Source organism: Oncorhynchus masou, chromosome 1 (assembly GCF_036934945.1).
Source record: "Oncorhynchus masou masou isolate Uvic2021 chromosome 1, UVic_Omas_1.1, whole genome shotgun sequence".
NCBI classification, from domain to species: domain Eukaryota; kingdom Metazoa; phylum Chordata; class Actinopteri; order Salmoniformes; family Salmonidae; genus Oncorhynchus; species Oncorhynchus masou.
In genome coordinates, this window is record NC_088212.1 from 18,220,381 (window position 1) to 18,237,826 (window position 17,446).

The 17,446-nt window shown below is 42.2% G+C and overlaps 1 protein-coding gene across 1 annotated transcript in view; it reads left to right on the plus strand.

The window, feature by feature from the left end:
- Positions 1-1,641: 1,641 nt before the first annotated feature.
- Positions 1,642-17,446, plus strand: part of LOC135523445 (disabled homolog 2-interacting protein-like) — a 99,723-nt gene continuing 83,918 nt past the window's right edge. Inside the window, exon 1 of the mRNA XM_064950157.1 lies at positions 1,642-1,836. Within this exon, the coding sequence (XP_064806229.1) occupies positions 1,797-1,836 (40 nt within the window). The 5' untranslated portion in view covers positions 1,642-1,796. The remainder of the gene's footprint in view (positions 1,837-17,446) is intronic.

Below are 17,446 nucleotides of genomic sequence, written 5' to 3' on the forward strand. Positions count from 1 at the left end.
AGAGTCCTTCAAAGGTCAGTTTTTTGCCGCCACGCCGGCCACATCAATTCAGAGCCCCACCCGACATCAGGACAGATTTTTCTCCGCAACCCGACCCACTGGCATAGAATTGTTCAAAGAGCTGATCTGTAAACCAGTCATATAACATGAATTTATGTAAAAAAATGTATGACTCCAGAGTAGTAGGTTTTATTATGAATATTATTAGGCTATTATTACTATTCCCCTTCCCTGCATTAATTAATTTGTCTGCATATCTATTCACCATTTGGATAAAAGGGAACCATGCCATGCATTAAGAACTATATTATTTTATTTTATAATGCGATGTGTCACTCAAATCGCTTTGAGAGAAAGAGCCTTCTAATTAGACTTCTTACCTAATGAAAGCATGTAGCCGACATAACAAAATAAGACCTTTACCTTCAATATTGTTTAGATAATCAAATAGCTTAAATTGAAATAAACCATTCCCAGACTCGAATATAGGCTGCAAAAATAGGCTACATTTATTTAGTAGGTTCCTCAAACTTTTACCAGCCGCTCCGGTTTACACTTTTTACATGCTTGCCTGTAGTCTGATGAACAAAAGCCTGAATTAATGTAATAAATAATTGATAATTAACTGAATTATCGAAAACAAATAGGCCTACCTGCTTGCACCTCGTGCAAGCTGTGCATCCATCTACCTCGTCATTGTCCTTCCAAACTGGGGATTTCACTCGTGCAGCACCTGTTTCCCCTATAATGTTGTAGCCTATATTTCTCTCTGGTTAGGCCTATGCTAGACATTTTTGCGTGAGCTAGGCTAGTCCCGTGTAGCTTAGTTGGTGGAGAAAAAATGTAAAATGTCAACAAAAAATGTATCCAGGGAAAGTAAGCTTGGCAATGTGTCATATACTTATGTGGGGAGAGGGAACATAAGCTCTGTGTGTGGACAATTTATAACGTTTTAGCATCACACAAATAAGGGATACTGTAGTTCCCAGCTCCAAACACTCTCAATGCGAGCGCGGCTGATGTCTTAAGTCTGCATCGCTGCTCACAGAATGGAATTCGCAAACACAACGCAACACATGAAGCTTCTGGGTTTTTAAAAAGTGTATTATCTTGATTTTAAATGTTTCCGACCTGCAATGTAATGGTTCTGAACCACGAGCCAGCCCACGGATTGAAATAATGTTTTCATTCTACCAGGAACCGTGGGTATCCGATGCAGGACTCCAGCCCCTAGCTGCTGTACCCCTTAGCTCCTGTGCCCTTAGCTGCTGTGCCCCTTAGCTGCTGTGCCCCTTAGCTGCTGTGCCCCTTAGCTGCTGTGCCCCATAGCTGTTGTGCCCCATAGCTGCTGTGCCCTTAGCTGCTGTGCCCCTAGCTGCTGTTGCCCCTGCATCGCAACCTGGTTGTGTAGAGGAGAAGGTGGCTGGCCATTGGTCAGGATCTCAGAGAACTGAAGTGAGAGGGATTCTGAGCTATGTTTTGTTTAGTGACCATATGATGAAAAGGGAGAGAAGAAGAAAAACATGCTGTGTCTTTAAGAGCTGAGTAGCGAAAGCTGGCAGCCAGGCCTTGAGTTGAGCTCAACCCAATCATAGTCTTGGAACGGCTGCCAGATGTAGCGTAGCAGCAGCCAGAACACAGCAGAGCTGCCCCTGCAAAACTAGGCAGCGCTACTCACTGGGACAGGCGGGAGACGAGGATACGTTTCTGTGCCTCACTCGATTCTACATCCTCACGCACACACACACGCACAGGGCTGGCAGAAAGGAGTATGCCTCATTCGGTGCTGTGAAGTTATGGAGTTGGACAATGCGGCCAAACCGGAGAGCTACAATGGTAAGGAGAACGTTTTAATAAAGCAGACAAACTGTTGAAGCCTGCTTCTGTCCCCGTGGCAAAGGGCGCTTTTTTAAGGTTAGGAAGATTGTTAGTTGTTCACTTTGTGCTTCTCTCTCACTCAGTTCCAGATTTGAGTTCTGATGAAGTGGGGTTGTTTGCTGTGGAGACAGATTGCTTGTGGAATTCCTATGAATCAGATGTTTTGTTCGAGTAGATAGAGCAGAAGCCTGGGGGTTCTAATACTGTATTCAACATACTGTTAACTAGGAAGAACTTTTAGTCCATTTGAAAGCCACTAGGAAGAATGTTTTAGTCCATAGAGATTGTTAGTTGAGTTAGTTGAAAAAGGGATTGGACTGTTTGCTGTTTTTGCATAGAATGTGATGTCTGGGGTATTTTTCTGTCTCAGAATAAATTCGAACACTCTGTACAGCAACTGGATTTCCACTCTGTAATCTGTGGGCTGAATGACTCATAAAAATGTTGGGTCTTCTGAGGAATAACAACTGCGCAGCACATCGGCTCAAGTGTGAGGACGTGTAGGAATCACTAAGATGTGTGAGAAAACAACAGAGATTGTTTCTCTTAAAAGCTTGTACATTATTTTAACATTTCAGGAGAACTTTTCAGTGTACTGTTGATGAGAAATTATCCTTTGTTTCAAATAGCAATCCACTTGGAATACTTAGAATATTTCCACAGCCACACTTGGCTGACTTGGATTTATTCCGTTTTATTAGCCGGGCTCTGTGTCATTTTCAAATTTGTCATGAGAATACCACACTAACTTTAATTTCCTTGGAAATATAGTCTGTTCTCTTATTAAATCCTACAACTAAGTGTACTTCAATGAGTTGAACCAATATCTAATATCTACACAGTCGAGCATGGATTAGAGTAGTCACCCATCCTGGTGTTGGTGCTCAGACAGTCTTCCTCTAGGCTCTTGTCTGGGTTGTGCTGGCCCTATGCTCCCCCTGATGCACCAGTCAGTAACCTAGACACTTCTTTGTTCATAACTGCCAGTATCTTCATGTCAATGCCCTGATATGATCAACACATTTACTTATACTATTCTTTAGTTCGTAAGAGTTTGAATGAAGACATCAGCCTATTTTTCTATTTAACATGCCCTATGGTTCATTTGAATACATATTTTAGAATTTCTAGCTTTATGAGCATTCAATGTTTTGGTGTGATGAATAATTAATTGAAGGATATTAGCACTTGCAAGATTCACTGTCAGTACTAAAGATACTGGTCTGGTGCAGACCTTTTTTTACCTCTACTACTCTAACAGCTGAAAAACACAATCAGAAATTCCTTCTCAAATATTCATGAATATTGAGCTGAAATAGCAATATCAACAGTTAATATTACATAGTGTTTACTCATCATTCTCTTAAGTATCCAAAACCATTTGTTTTTCTGACACTAAGGGGTGATATGCTCCAGACAACCTGCAGTAGGCCTAAATCTAACACAAGGTGTTAGCATAATCTTGATGACATAATTATTAAATTGGACATCATCTGCTTTAGCATGAAAATTGTCAACATTTTCTTACTGTGTTGCAATTATGGATTGGCAGTAGCTTATAGTGGACATGTTATTGCAGTTTTGGGATGATCTTAACTCTACTGTTGGGGAGAAAGACCCAACATCCCACAGTGGCATTATACTTGGGTCCCATCCTTATGTTCATCAATTTAGATGTCTCCCTAGTTACAAAAATTGTAATATTCACTGCCAACATTTAGATACAGCATGTCTTTCAAACCAAATAATCTAACCACTTTTGCCTGATTTTGAAATGTCAATGAAACAATTATAAACTGTAAAATGTGTTGTACGGCGGTTTACTAAAAATCTCCCATGTTTTTTTTTCTTCCAATTTTACCAAGTAGGCTAAACAGTTTTGTTTTTATCCCCTCTAGCATGGGAGAACTTGTCTGCTTGGGATGAGTCCCCTCTCCAGATTGAAAAATGCCTCCAGTGTACATAAGTGGAATTAGGAGCTAGAAGCAGAACTGCCATGTCTGCCGGTGCCATCTTGGCAATTAAGTGTCCGCCTTATTTCCATGACCAAAGAACTCTAATATAGGTTAGAAAATAATATCTCGAAAGTCTATTTGCATTGGATTATTTACAGTGCCCCTTTAAAAAGTGGTACGGCTTGCTCATGCCTTTTGAGTTAAAGCTGAGGATTGTGGATGACATTTTAATGGGTCCATTTTGGCCCTCTTGAAAGGCAAAGTGCCTGCCTCTGAATTTATTACACTTCTTTTTTGACTCAACTTTTTGGGGCGTTAAACTGCGTAGGTGCATTTAAATCTAGCTTTAAACTGTGTTGAAGATTCATTAGTAACCTTTTTAGTCTATGCAATGGTAGTTTTTGTTTTTAAATCCACTTTATCCTGTACAGTTGTGAAAGTATGTTGGCTAGCTGACACCAGCTCTTCCATGTCATTTAGGTGGAAACATGAGGCTGTCACTCATCAAATTGTCTTTGAATATAGTAACAAGGCTCAGTTGTCAGTGCTCCTGCTATGTGCTTCAGTGGTTTTACTGATCGGTATGATGACAGTTGCCTTTGGCACTTCAATTCACCTCGAGAGCAAGGTACTGATTTGAGAGATTTTACATTTCTATGAAATGTTTGAGATTGATACGGGTCCCTTTACTCAGCTCAGTTGTATTAGAGCGGAGTAACTTTAATTGTCAGATATATATACAAATAAAGATAAAATGTTGACTAGATTAGGCTACATGGTTTGACTAAATGGTGTGAAGTATTTGACACACTCGTTCTCTTTTTCTATTCTTTAAACTCCACCTGTTGAGCCACTGTGGTTAAATGTTGAGCTGCCAAGGAGAAGACAATAAGCACATGTCCCTTCACTGTAGATCTCGTGCTCCATCTTTGACATATACACATAAACATGTTAAAGTGTGTGGGCTTGTGACATTTGATGTCCGAATTCCTTCAGGAGCAACTTGGCTCAGCTGGCCGTCGTACGCCAGGGCAATTTGCTGACCTCACATGCTGCACATAAGTGTCTTTGTCTGTGAAAAACCAGCTGACTTGTATTAATCCCCTGCCCAATCTTCACTGTTGTTTCTATAGTCCTCCACTCAGGAAGTTCTGTCTTGCACAGCTAGTCAGGCCAATGGGCTGGAGTGCACCACACAATGATAGACTCATAGCGATGAGTTGAGAACATACAGTGGAATAGCATAGAGAGAGAGAAAGTATTTTGCATAAATTCAGAACAGTATTACCCCTCTTTGTAGGCCAAGGACACCGTTGTTCAAGAAACAGCGGCCGGCTATGGCAGAGATAAATCACAGATTTAAAAAAAATAAAATCTCATAACAAGACCATACTTTCAAAGCCATGTTATTTTTCCGTATGCCAGTGATAATATGATACATTTCACTATGCTTTGTCGTGTCTTTGGCTATGCCGGATTAAGTGATATGACATGCTATTCTATAAAATAATTTCTCCGTAATTAATATTACCTGATTGAGCTAATCATGTAAATGTAATTAACTAGAGAGTTGGGCACCATGAAATAATATTTATAGAGCTGTTATCTTCCGAATAAACTCTTAAAGACCTAGTAATATTTTACATCAATAGCAGTCAATATTAATCGTCATCTTAATTCAGTCTCATCTGAAAGTTGTAAATTCTTGGTTATCTGCATGAACCCTGGCTAACAAGTTGAATCAGCAATGCAAAATTGGGTTTAAATATTTATTTACTAAATACCTAACTAATCACACAGAATTACACATACACATATTTAAATCATAACTTGATTACAAATTACGTCATAAAGGAAAATGTCCCTAACGGCTGGAACAGATATGACAGCTGGTTACACAAGAAAAGGGGCTGGGTTTGAGTGAAAGAGCGGGAAGACTGAGGAACAAAGGACGAAGCTGTGCTATCGTAAATACAGTATCTTATTCATTCTAAATTACCGCCTATTTGGAAAAGGAAAATTAAATAAATATTTACTCTGAGCTGCGCTTCGGTAGGTTGGTGGTAGATGGAAGGCCGTGTTGCCCAACCGAGTCTTTTGAAGAATGTCTCTGCTGGTAAATTGAATACGTTGTAGTGATGTCGTGGTGTGGTAGACGGGATACTCTCTGTTCCTTCCTAACCCTCGTTTGCAGCGGCTGTTGCTAACTCAACGGCTAGGAGGTATCACTTCTGTAGTGAATAAGAGTTCAAAGTTCATACCATTCACAACCAAAGCTCACTCTGATGTTGGCTTCGTTCTGTAGTTATTATCTGAACCATTCTGACATCAGACCATCGTCCTCGGAACAGGAGGTTATATTGTTGTCAAGGGCTTATATAGGAAGGGAAAGGAGGGCGTGTTTGAAAAGTTTTAGAGCCCATGTCCCTTCACAGGGGCGGGCCACTGATTGAGCAGAGCCCTATCTTATGAAAACCCAAATCTCACATTTTTAGAAGGAAAATCACATTTCACCCCATCACAAATAATTTCATATTCAAACATTTAAATTGAACAACAATTCCATGTGAATCTGATAACTCTGATGTGTAGACTTTCCACTGTAGAGTTTGTCATCTTAACATTGATGAGAATGTCTCAGATGACAACCGAACTGACATCATATTCATTATGTACCACCGCATATGTTCAATTGGTCGGATTACCAGAACATAGTTCATTTCCCCCTACCTTCTGATGTTCCCAGAATCTCTATGTTAACCAAGGGTTTTGCAAATGTAACATCAGTAGGGTAGAGAGAGGGGAAGAGGTATTTATGACTGTCATAAACCTACCCCAGGCCAACGTCATGACACTTCTTTTGAAGGACATTTCACAAGGCTTGTGAAGCCTGCCTTCTCAGTTCTGACTCCAGCTACCTACTGTAGCTTGACTCCCTATATACCGTGCCCTCTGATTGGCTACTCTAAGCCAAGAATGTAGCTCTCTGCAGTGCTTGTTCCCCTGAATGCCACAGAGAGAAAGATGCCTCATTTCTATTATTTTCTTTACTCATGGAAGAGTGAGGGACACACCTCGGAGAGGCAGTCTTGATTTTGTGACGGCCTCTCTTTGAGTTGAGAGAAGGGGGAAATGGCCCGGGCCATTGTGGATGTCTCTAACTTACTGTTTAGCTTTCAGAGGGAATGATCAAAGGCACTCTTTCTTTGGAGTGAGAAAAAGTACGTCTGAAGTTTTCCCTCATCCTTACACCTTTCCCAGCTGTGATTTTTTGCTGAGAGAGAGAGAGAGAGCGAGACTGTATCTCTCCAGGGAGTCCCTTCATTGCTTTGTGCTCTTTGTGGAAGACAGACGTACGTTGCAGTGCAATCCACAGGTACTGTACATTCCAATCACAAAACTCCAGAGAGTCAACAATGCTTTTGAATGTACCCCTCCACATTGACTTGGTACTGGTACTCCTTGTATATAGCCTCGTTATTGTTTTTGTGTTACTATTTTATTTTTCACTTAGCAAATATGTCTTTTAAAATCTGCATTGTTGGGAATGGGCTTGTAAGTAAGCATTTCACTGTAGTCTACACCCTGTTGTATTTGGCATGTGTGACCAATACCATTTTGAGTTGATATGTATGTTTTCAATCTAGATAAAAAAATCTAGTTTGCTGCCATGGTAACGCCAGTATAGAAATGCCAGCCGGTAGCTCTTCAATCATGCCAAGTTGTGACTTCACCACCCATAAGTCACCAAAGGAAGTTATTTTTGGAAGAATGTGTTGTACTGTATAGGTCTAAGTCAGCAAGCAGTAGGTGCATTAAACACCAGCTCGGTGTGAATTTGAATGGTATAATTCTCCATCAGGAGTCACATTTCAATACATTAAAACGGACACAGAAATATGGCAGGGCTGTAATAGCCCGTAAACTTGAGTGAAACCCTGCAGCATGAGGATGGTTTTTGTGTTGTTTCTTGCATCGTGCTGTGTTGTGAAGAATGTTTGGCTTAAAAGTATTTCAGACCTGGTTGGATGCTGTACACCTTGTCTAGTGATTGCATTTGGTGTCTAGACTGCTCTCGTCAATGTACAATAGCTCAGAGTCACACTGCCTGCAGAAACAATAGTCCCTTACTAGTTTACCATCAACTGGACTGAGAAGGTAGAGAGAATGTACACAACACTGCTTATTATCCTTCCATCAGGACATTATTTCTGTACACTTTTCAAACCACATTCTCCAGAGGGAAACCCATCTTTTCCATTCATTTGCCACGCTCACTCACTCCTAGAATCTTCTGTGCTCAAACAATGTCGCTTTGATGATAAATTATGACAATCTCAATCTTTACTTGGGTTGTCAGAGATATGTGTATAGGTGGCAGGGAAGTCAGGTGCAGGAGAGTCAAACGGAGTGTAAAATGGAGTCTTTTAATAATGTCCAAGTAACATGCTCCATAACACTAAATAGAAAAATGAATATAAACAAATATGGGTACGAAGACCCGTTGCGCACCTATACAAAAAAAAACACTACACTGACAATAAACAATTTCTGACAAAGACATGAGGGGAAACAGAGGGTTAAATACACAACAGGTAATGAATGGGATTGAAAACAGGTGTGTGGGAAGACAAGACAAAACCAATGGAAAATGAAAAATGGATCAATGATGGCTAGAAGACCGGTGACGTCGAACGCCGAGCACCGCCCGAGCAAGGAGAGGCAACGACTTCGGCAGAAGTCGTGACATGGGTTGTAAAATTCCGGAAAACATTCCCAGTTTTCTGGATCTTTCTGAAACGTTGCAATCCTAATCTTTACATATAGACACACAGTCAGCATGCTATTGATAGGATTGCTAATCCTGATAAAAGTAGAGCTGGGACAATAAACAGAAAATGATCGATACTGACCGAACCAATCATTTATCGAGGACATTTTACTGATTTGGATAATAACGATAAGTACCCTTTACTAAAGGAATGTGAAGTTTGAAATGTTGTAGCCTAAGTCTTATGGCTGGGCGATATGGGCAAAATGTCATATTACATTAAAAAATTGTGTCTTTTGACAGCTCTTTGGTCTTGGCCATAGTGGAGTTTGGAGTGTGACTGTTTGAGGTTGTGGACAGGTGTCTTTTATACTGATAACTAGTTCAAACAGGTGCCATTAATACAGGTAACGAGTGGAGGACAGAGGAGCCTCTTAAAGAAGAAGTTACAGGTCTGTGCGAGCCAGAAATCTTGCTTGTTTGTAGGTGACCAAATACTTATTTTCCACCATAATTTGCATATAAATTCATTAAAAATCCTACAATGTGATTTTTTTTTCAGGATTTTTTTTCTCATTTTGTCTGTCATAGTTGAAGTGTACTTATGATGAAAATTACAGGCCTCTCTCATCTTTGATGGCTGACTAAATACTTTTTTGCCCCACTGTATATATATCCTACCTTGCCTTTCTAAGGTCTTCGAAAGCCAAGTTAACAAACAGATCACCGTCCATTTCGAAACCCACCGTACCTTCTCCACTATGCAATCTGGTTTCCTAGCTGGTCATGGGTGCACCTCAGCCACGCTCAAGGTCCTAAATGATATAACAGCCATCGATAAGAGACAGTACTGTGCAGCCGTATTCATCGACCTGGCCAAGGCTTTGGACTCTGTCAATCACCACATTCCTATTGGCAGACTCAACAGCCTTGGTTTCTCAAATGACTGCCTTGCCTGGTTCACCAACTACTTGTCAGATAGAGTTCAGTGTGTCAAATTGGAGGGCCTGTTGTCCCGACCTCTGGAAGTCTATGGGGGTGCCACAGGGTCCAATTCTCGGGCCGACTCTTTTCTCTATGCATCAATGATGTCGCTCTTGCTGCTGGTGATTCTCTGATCCACCTCTACGCAGACGACACCATTCTGTATACCTCTTGCCCTTCTTTGGAAACTGTGTTAACTAACCTCCAGACGAGCTTCAGTGCCATACAACTCTCCTTCCTTGGCATCCAGCTGCTCTTAAACGCAGCATCACTAATCTGGATGGTTCTGACTTAGAATATGTGGACAACTACAAATACCTAGGTATCTGGTTAGACTGTAAACTCTCCTGCCATACTCACATTAAGCATCTCCAATCCAAAATTTAAATCTAGAATCGGCTTCCTATTTCACAACAAAGCATCCCTCACTCATGCTGCCAAACATACCCTTGTAAAACTGACTATCCTGCCGATCCTTGACTTCGGCGATGTCATTTACAAAATAGCCTCCATCACTCTACTCAACAAATTGGATGCAGTCTATCACAGTGCCATCCATTTTGTAACCAAAGCCCCATATACTACCCACCACTGCGACATGTATGCTCACGTTGGTTGGCCCTCGCTTCATATTTGTCTCCAAACCCGCTGGCCACAGGTCATCTATCATTTTTTGCTAGATAAAGCCCCGCCTTATCTCAGCTCACTGGTCAACATAGCAGCACCCACCCGTAGCACGGGTTCCAGCATGGAATATTTCACTGTTTACCCCTATAGCCAATTCTTCCTTTGGCCGCCTTTCCTTCCAGTTCTCTGCTGCCAATGACTGGAACTAACTGAAAAAATCACTGAAGCTGGAGACTCATATCTCCCTTACTAACTTTAAGCACCAGCTGTCCGAGCAGCTCACAGATCACTGCACCTGTACATAGCCCATCTGTAAATAACCCATTCAACTACCTCATCCCCATACTGTTATTTTTGCTCCATTGCACCCCAGTATCTCTACTTGCACATCATCATTTGCACATCTATCACTCCATTGTAATTATTTCGCCACTATGGCCTATTTATTGCCTTACCTCCCTTATCTTACCTCATTTGCACACACTGTACATAGAAAAAAAGTATATTGTGTTATTGACTGTATGTTTGTTTATTCTATGTTTAACTCTGTTGTTGTTTGTGTCGCTTTGCTTTATGTTGGCCAGGTCACATAAGCCACCCTTTTCCTTGATGACAGCTTTGCACACTTGTGGCATTCTCTCTTTCAGCTTTATATATATATGTATGTATGTATGTGTGTGTATGTGTGTATGTGTGTGTGTTTTAACCTTTATTTTACTAGGCAAGTCAGTTAAGAACAAACTCTTATTTTCAGTGACGGCCTAGGAACAGTGGGTTAACTGCCTGTTCAGGGGCAGAACGACAGATTTTGCAACCTTTCGGTTACTAGTCCAATGCTCTAACCACTAGGCTACACTGCGCCAACAGTGAAGATTACACACACCGGACAGTTAGGGACACCATCCTGGTCACGAAAATTGATCGCTCCTACAGACTGCGAGTCACATGGCCATGGCTTTTTATATAACGCAGGCCGACATTCAGTGAGGCATTCAGTTACTGTTTGATTGAACGTTAAAATAGGCAAAACAAGTAACCTAAGCGACATTGAGCGTGGTATAATCGTTGGTGCCAAGTGAGCCGGATCCAGTATCTCTGAAATGACTGCACTCATGGGTTTTTCACGCACCAATATCTAGGGTTTTTCACGCACCAGTATCTACGGTTTACCGAGAATAGCGTGTCAAACAAAAAACATCCGGTCAGCGGCAGTCCTGTGGGGGAAAACAGTTCTTTGACGAGAGCGGTCAAAAGGACAATGGCAAGAATTGTGTAAGCTTACAGGCGGGCAACCAACCAACAAATGCCAGCTGCATACCACCCTGCATACCGCTGCTGGCTTGCTTCTGAAGCTAAGCAGGGTTGGTGCTGGTCAGTTCCTGAATGGGAGACCAGATGCTGCTGGAATTGGTGTTGGAGGGCCAGTTGGAGGCACTCTTTCCACTGGTCTAAAAAAATATCCCAATGCCCCAGGGCAGTGATTGGGGACACTGCCCTGTATAGGGTTCTGTCTTTCGGATGGGACGTGAAACGGGTGTCTCTGAGTCTCTGGGGTCATTAAAGATCCCATGGCATTTATCGTAAGAGTAGGGGTGTTAACCCCGGTGTCCTGGCTAAATTCCCAATCTGGCCCTCAAACCATCACGGTCACCTAATAATCCCCAGTTTACAATTGGCTCATTAATCCCCCTCCTCTCCCCTGTAACTATTCCCCAGGTCGTTGCTGCAAAGGAGAACGTGTTCTCAGTCAACTTACCTGGTAAAATAACGGATAAATAAAAATGGCGGTACAATAGTGGTGTGCAGAACGGCATCTTGGAACGCACAACTCGTTGATCCTTGTCATGGATGGGCTATTGCATCAGACGACCACACCGGGTTCCACACCTATCAGCTAAAAACAAGAAGAAGCAGCTCCAGTGGGCACGCGATCATCACCAACATTTGAGGACAATTGAGTGAAAAAAAATTGGCTGGAATATGACCTTGAGTTCAGTTTACTTGAGTGGCAAGCACAGTCTGCACAGTCCCCAGACCTCAACCCAATAAAGCATCTTTGGGATGAGAAGCATCTTTGGGATGAGATGGAACAGGCTGTTCACAGCATGAATGTACCGCTGTTCTGGAGGCGAAGGGGGGTCCGACCCACTACTAGATGGGTGTACCTAATAAATACCCAATATCTCACATTGGTCATATGCACGACTGCAAAAAAGATGGGAACAGCATGCAGACTCAAGTAGGTCACCCAGACCTCTGTTTCCTGCTCATGAGACATTTTCCGCAGCCTGGCGTGAAACACCTCTGCCTGTATTTCTGGCCTGGCCTTGGCTTTAAACAACGACACATTTTGGAACACTGCTGATTTGAGAGCGCTCCAGAGATTACTCTTGTTTTTGGAAGAGCAGAGCTGTGGAGAATTGGAGAATTCACAGCCCCCAGGCTTTTCACAGAGAAGCCTCTCACGGCAACGGGTGGGCGCAGGTGGGAGGGAGCAGCACTAGGTACTGTATGAAGGAGCAGACCAGACTGAGGGGTGGGTGACTGAGTGTATGTGACATGCCTAAGAGGGCTAGGATTCCAAAAGGGTTAGATCCTATCACAGCTGTATTACCACCCTCTCCAGAGGCATGAATTGCATTTATGAAGGGGGGGAAAACAACTAACTGAAACCTGCCCCCGTCAAGGCTTCATGTGTCCTCTAAACTGCTTGCAGCATGGCAGAGATTTTTCAGGGGCTGGAGGTTGTTGGAACATTCTTTCAGCGATGCATATTTGTTAGATTACAAAGCTGCAGAATGTGGGTTGCACTAGTCTAAGAAATTAAATTAAGGCAAAGAGAAACCCTGGACTCTGATCACTGGAGCCTCGCTTTGCAGTCCCGGGTTTGAACAATGACAGCAATTGTCTCTCAATGATCTATGCAATGCTGTAGGCATGCAAAAAATAAACATGTATTTTTGCAGCACTTATGTATAGACAGTAGACCTAGATGTATAATTGCACATATACACTACATGACCAAAAGTATATCTCATTCTCTATCTCATTCCAAAATCATGGGCATTAATATGGAGTTGGTCCCCCCCTGCTATAATAGCCTCCACTCTTCTGGGAAGGCATTCTACTAGATTTTGGAACATTGCTGTGGGGTCTTGCTTCCATTCAGCCCCAAGCATTAGTGAGGTTGGGAACTGATGTTGGGCATTTAGGCCTGGCTCACAGTCGGTGTTCCAATCCATCCCAAAGGTGTTTGATGGGGTCAGGGCTCTGTGCAGGCCAGTCAAGTTCTTCCACAACGATCTCGGCAAACCATTTCTGTATGGACCTCTCTTTGTGGATGGGGGCATTGTCATGCTGAAACAGGAAAGAGCCTTCCCCAAACTGTTGCCACAAAGTTGAAAGCACAGAATCGTCTAGAATGTCATTGTATGCTGTAGCGTTAAGATTTCCCTTGAAAAACAGCCCCAGACCATTATTCCTGCTCCACCAAAGTTTACAGTTGGCACTATGCATTAGGGAAGGTAGCGTTCTCCTGGCGTCTGTCAGACTGCCAGATGGTGAAGCGTGATTCATCACTCCCAAAGAACGCTTTTCCACTACTTCAGAGTCCAACGATGGCGTGCTTTACACCACTGCAGCCGACACTTGGCATTGCGCATGGTGATCTTGGGCTTGTGTGTGGCTGCTCGACCATGGAAACCCATTTCATGAAGCTCCCGACAAACAGTTTTTGTGCTGAAGTTGCTTCCGGAGGCAGTTTGGAACTCAGTAGTGAGTGTTGCAACCGAGAACAGAGGATTTTTACTCGCTTCAGAACTCACAATCCCATTCTGTGAGCTTGTGTGGCCTACCACTTTGCAGCTGAGGTGTTGTTGCTCCTAGATGTTTCCACTTCACAATAACAGCACTTACTATTGACCGGGGCAGCTCTAGCAGGTAGAGGTCGACCGATTTAATAGGCATGGCCGATTTAATTAGGGCCGATTTTCAAGTTTTTATAACAATCGGTAATCGGCATTTTTGGACGCCGATTACATTGCATTCCACGAGGAAACTGCGTGGAAGGCTGACCACCTGTTACGGGAGTGCAGCAATGAGCAAAGGTAAGTTGCTAGCTAGCATTAAACCTATGAAAAACAATCAATCTTAGCATAATCACAAGTTAACTACACATGGTTGAGGATATTACTAGTTTAACTAGCTTGTCCTGCATTGCATATAATCAATGCGGTGCCTGTTCATTTATCATCAAATCACAGCCTACTACGGGTGATGATTTAACAAGAGCATTCGTAATTAATTTTGCCAGAACTGTACATAATTATGACATAACGTTGAAGGTTGTGCAATGTAACAGCAATATTTAGAGTAATGGATGCCACCCGTTCAATAAAATACAGAACGGTTCCGTATTTCACTGAAAGAATAAACTTTTGTTTTCAAAATGATAGTTTCCGGATTTGACCATATTAATGACCTAAGACTCGTATTTCTGTACATTTATTATAATTAAGTCTATGATTTGGCATTTGATAGAGCAGTCTGACTGAGTGGTGGTAGGCAGCAGCAGGCTCGTAAACATTCATTCAAACAGCACTTTCCTGCATTTGCCAGCAGCTCTTCGCATGGCTTGAAGCACAGCGCTGTTTATGACTTCAGGCCTATCAACTCCTGAGATTCTCCTAGCATATTAGCTAGGTTTCCATCCAATTGGCGACAGATTTTCATTAAATGGAGTTGTTGCAGATGAAAGGCTGTGCATGTGCAATATGATGGTTATTGTGTGTGCAATAGGATGATTATTATATCAATATTTGCGCATAAATGCGTTTCCACCACCATTTCTTGGGTAATTCATTTTACTGACACAAAAAGATCCCACCTTGTCTAGCGTATTTCATTTTGTCGACATCTGGAAAGTTGCCATTTCCATCAGGCCTGTCGTGACTTTTATTTTTTATACCCGACATGTTCTTTACTCAAATAAAAAGGTTGGATGGAAATCTGCTTAGATACATCCAAAATCCTGTGGATCCATTTTCAATGCTTACACATACTGAGGTGATATACAGGTTACCAGCCGCACAAATTGTGTCCATCCCTTTACTATGTTTAGCTTAATCCCCATTCCACACAATAATCTCTGCCCTTGCATGACTCAATTGACGTCCTGTGCAGAGGTGTCAATAAAACCTTTAGAATACCGCTGGCAGGGCTTTGTATGTTGGCATCCTGCTGTGTGAAAGCCCTGAATCGGGATCAGTCGGCCACGTCACTCGTCTGGTAATCACAATACCGTGACCCACTGAGATTATTGACTTAATCTCTAAATCTAGCATATTAGCTAGGTTTCCATCCAATTGGCGACAGGTTTTCATGTGAATATTCTAAAATCTGCATAAAAAACAATTGTGCATTTCCCCACCACTTTCCATTAAATTGACTTGTTACGGATAAAAGGCTGTGCGTGCTGACGTAGTGAACATCAAAATAACTTTTGCGGTCAAATTCCCATCTACTTAAATTTAAGTTACAAGCTCATCACCGTGCACTTTCACCACCCTGTGAAGTTCATCATCATTCATCTGTAGCCTAATTAACTGCATGCTTTCCCAACCAGTCTAGTGGGAGGACCACACAACATGTCATCGCGTGACTCCAAGTTTACTTTGATATGATGGTTATTATAGCAATATTTATGCATAAAGCCGTTTCCACTGCACTTTCTTGCATAATACATTTTACCGACACAAAAAGATCCCAGCAAAAAGATCCCACCTTGTCTAGCGTATTTATTTTGTAGACGTTTGGAAAGTTTACCGACCAATTTGCTGTTTCCATCAGGCCCGTTGTTACATTCTTTTATCCGACATGTACTTTACTCACATAAAAAGGTTGGATGGAACCCTGCTTAGAGACATCCACAGTTCTGTGGATCCATGTTCAATGCTTACACATACTGAGGTGGTATACAGGTTAACAGCCACACAAATGGTGTCCATCCCTTTTACTATGCTTAGCTTAATCCCCAATCCACACTGTGCCCTGAGGTTGCAGGCTCAAGGGACTAAGCTGTCAGTGTACATGAATATTGCACAGAAATCTCTGCTTGCTGGCTGGTAGGATTGTTAGACGAATAATGAAAGGATGGCTGTATGTAATGTCTGACTGCATAGCTGACATATTTCAGTTACCACTGAAATGTATTACATGTGTGTTCTAAGTATGTTTCTTTTTTATTAAATGTATAATTTCTGTGGGTCGTTGAATGACTTTGTCAGATTGGAGAAAGTGGGGTTTCTCTTTTTAGATTATTTCTTTAGAACCTTTTTCTGTCATGATACTCTTAGCAGTAGTTTGAAGCCTCACATTCATTAGGATAAATGTTGAGTGAAGAATTAATCAGTCATCCTATTTCTTATGTTGAACTTCAATAATAAGCTACTTTTTAAATGTCATTTTTTAATTAGACTACATTCCATGGTTTGTAAACTCAGCAAAAAAAGAAACGCCCTCTCACTGTCACCTGCGTTTTATTTTCAGCAAACTTAACAAGTGTAAATATTTGTATGAACATAAGATTCAACAACAGACATAGACTGAACAAGTTCCACAGACATTTGACTAACAGAAATGGAATAATGTGTTTGTGAACAAAGGCGGGGTCAAAATCAAAAGTAACAGTCAGTATCGGGTGGGTTCCAGCCGCATTAAGCACTGCAGTGCATCTCCTCCTCATGGACTGCACCAGATTTGCCAGTTCTTGCTGTGAGATACCCCACTCTTCCACAAAGGCACCTGCAAGTTCCCGGACATTTCTGGGGGGAATGGCCTTAGCCCTCTCCCTCCGATCCAACAGGTCCCAGACGTGCTCAATGGGATTGAGATCCGTGCTATTCGCTGGCCTTGGCAGAACACTAACATTCCTGTCTTGCAGGAAATCACGCACAGAGCGAGCAGTATGGCTGGAGGTATTGTCATGCTGGAGGGTCATGTCAGGATGAGCCTGCAGGAAGGGTACCACATGAGGGAGGAGGTTGTCTTCCCTGTAACGCACAGCGTTGAGATTGCCTGCAATGACAACAAGCTCAGTCCAATGATGCTGTGACATGACGGACCCTCCACCTCCAAATCCCGCTCCAGAGTACAGGTCTCGGTGTAACGCTCATTCCTTCGACTATAAACACAAATCCGACCATCACCTCTGGTGAGACAAAACCGCGACTCG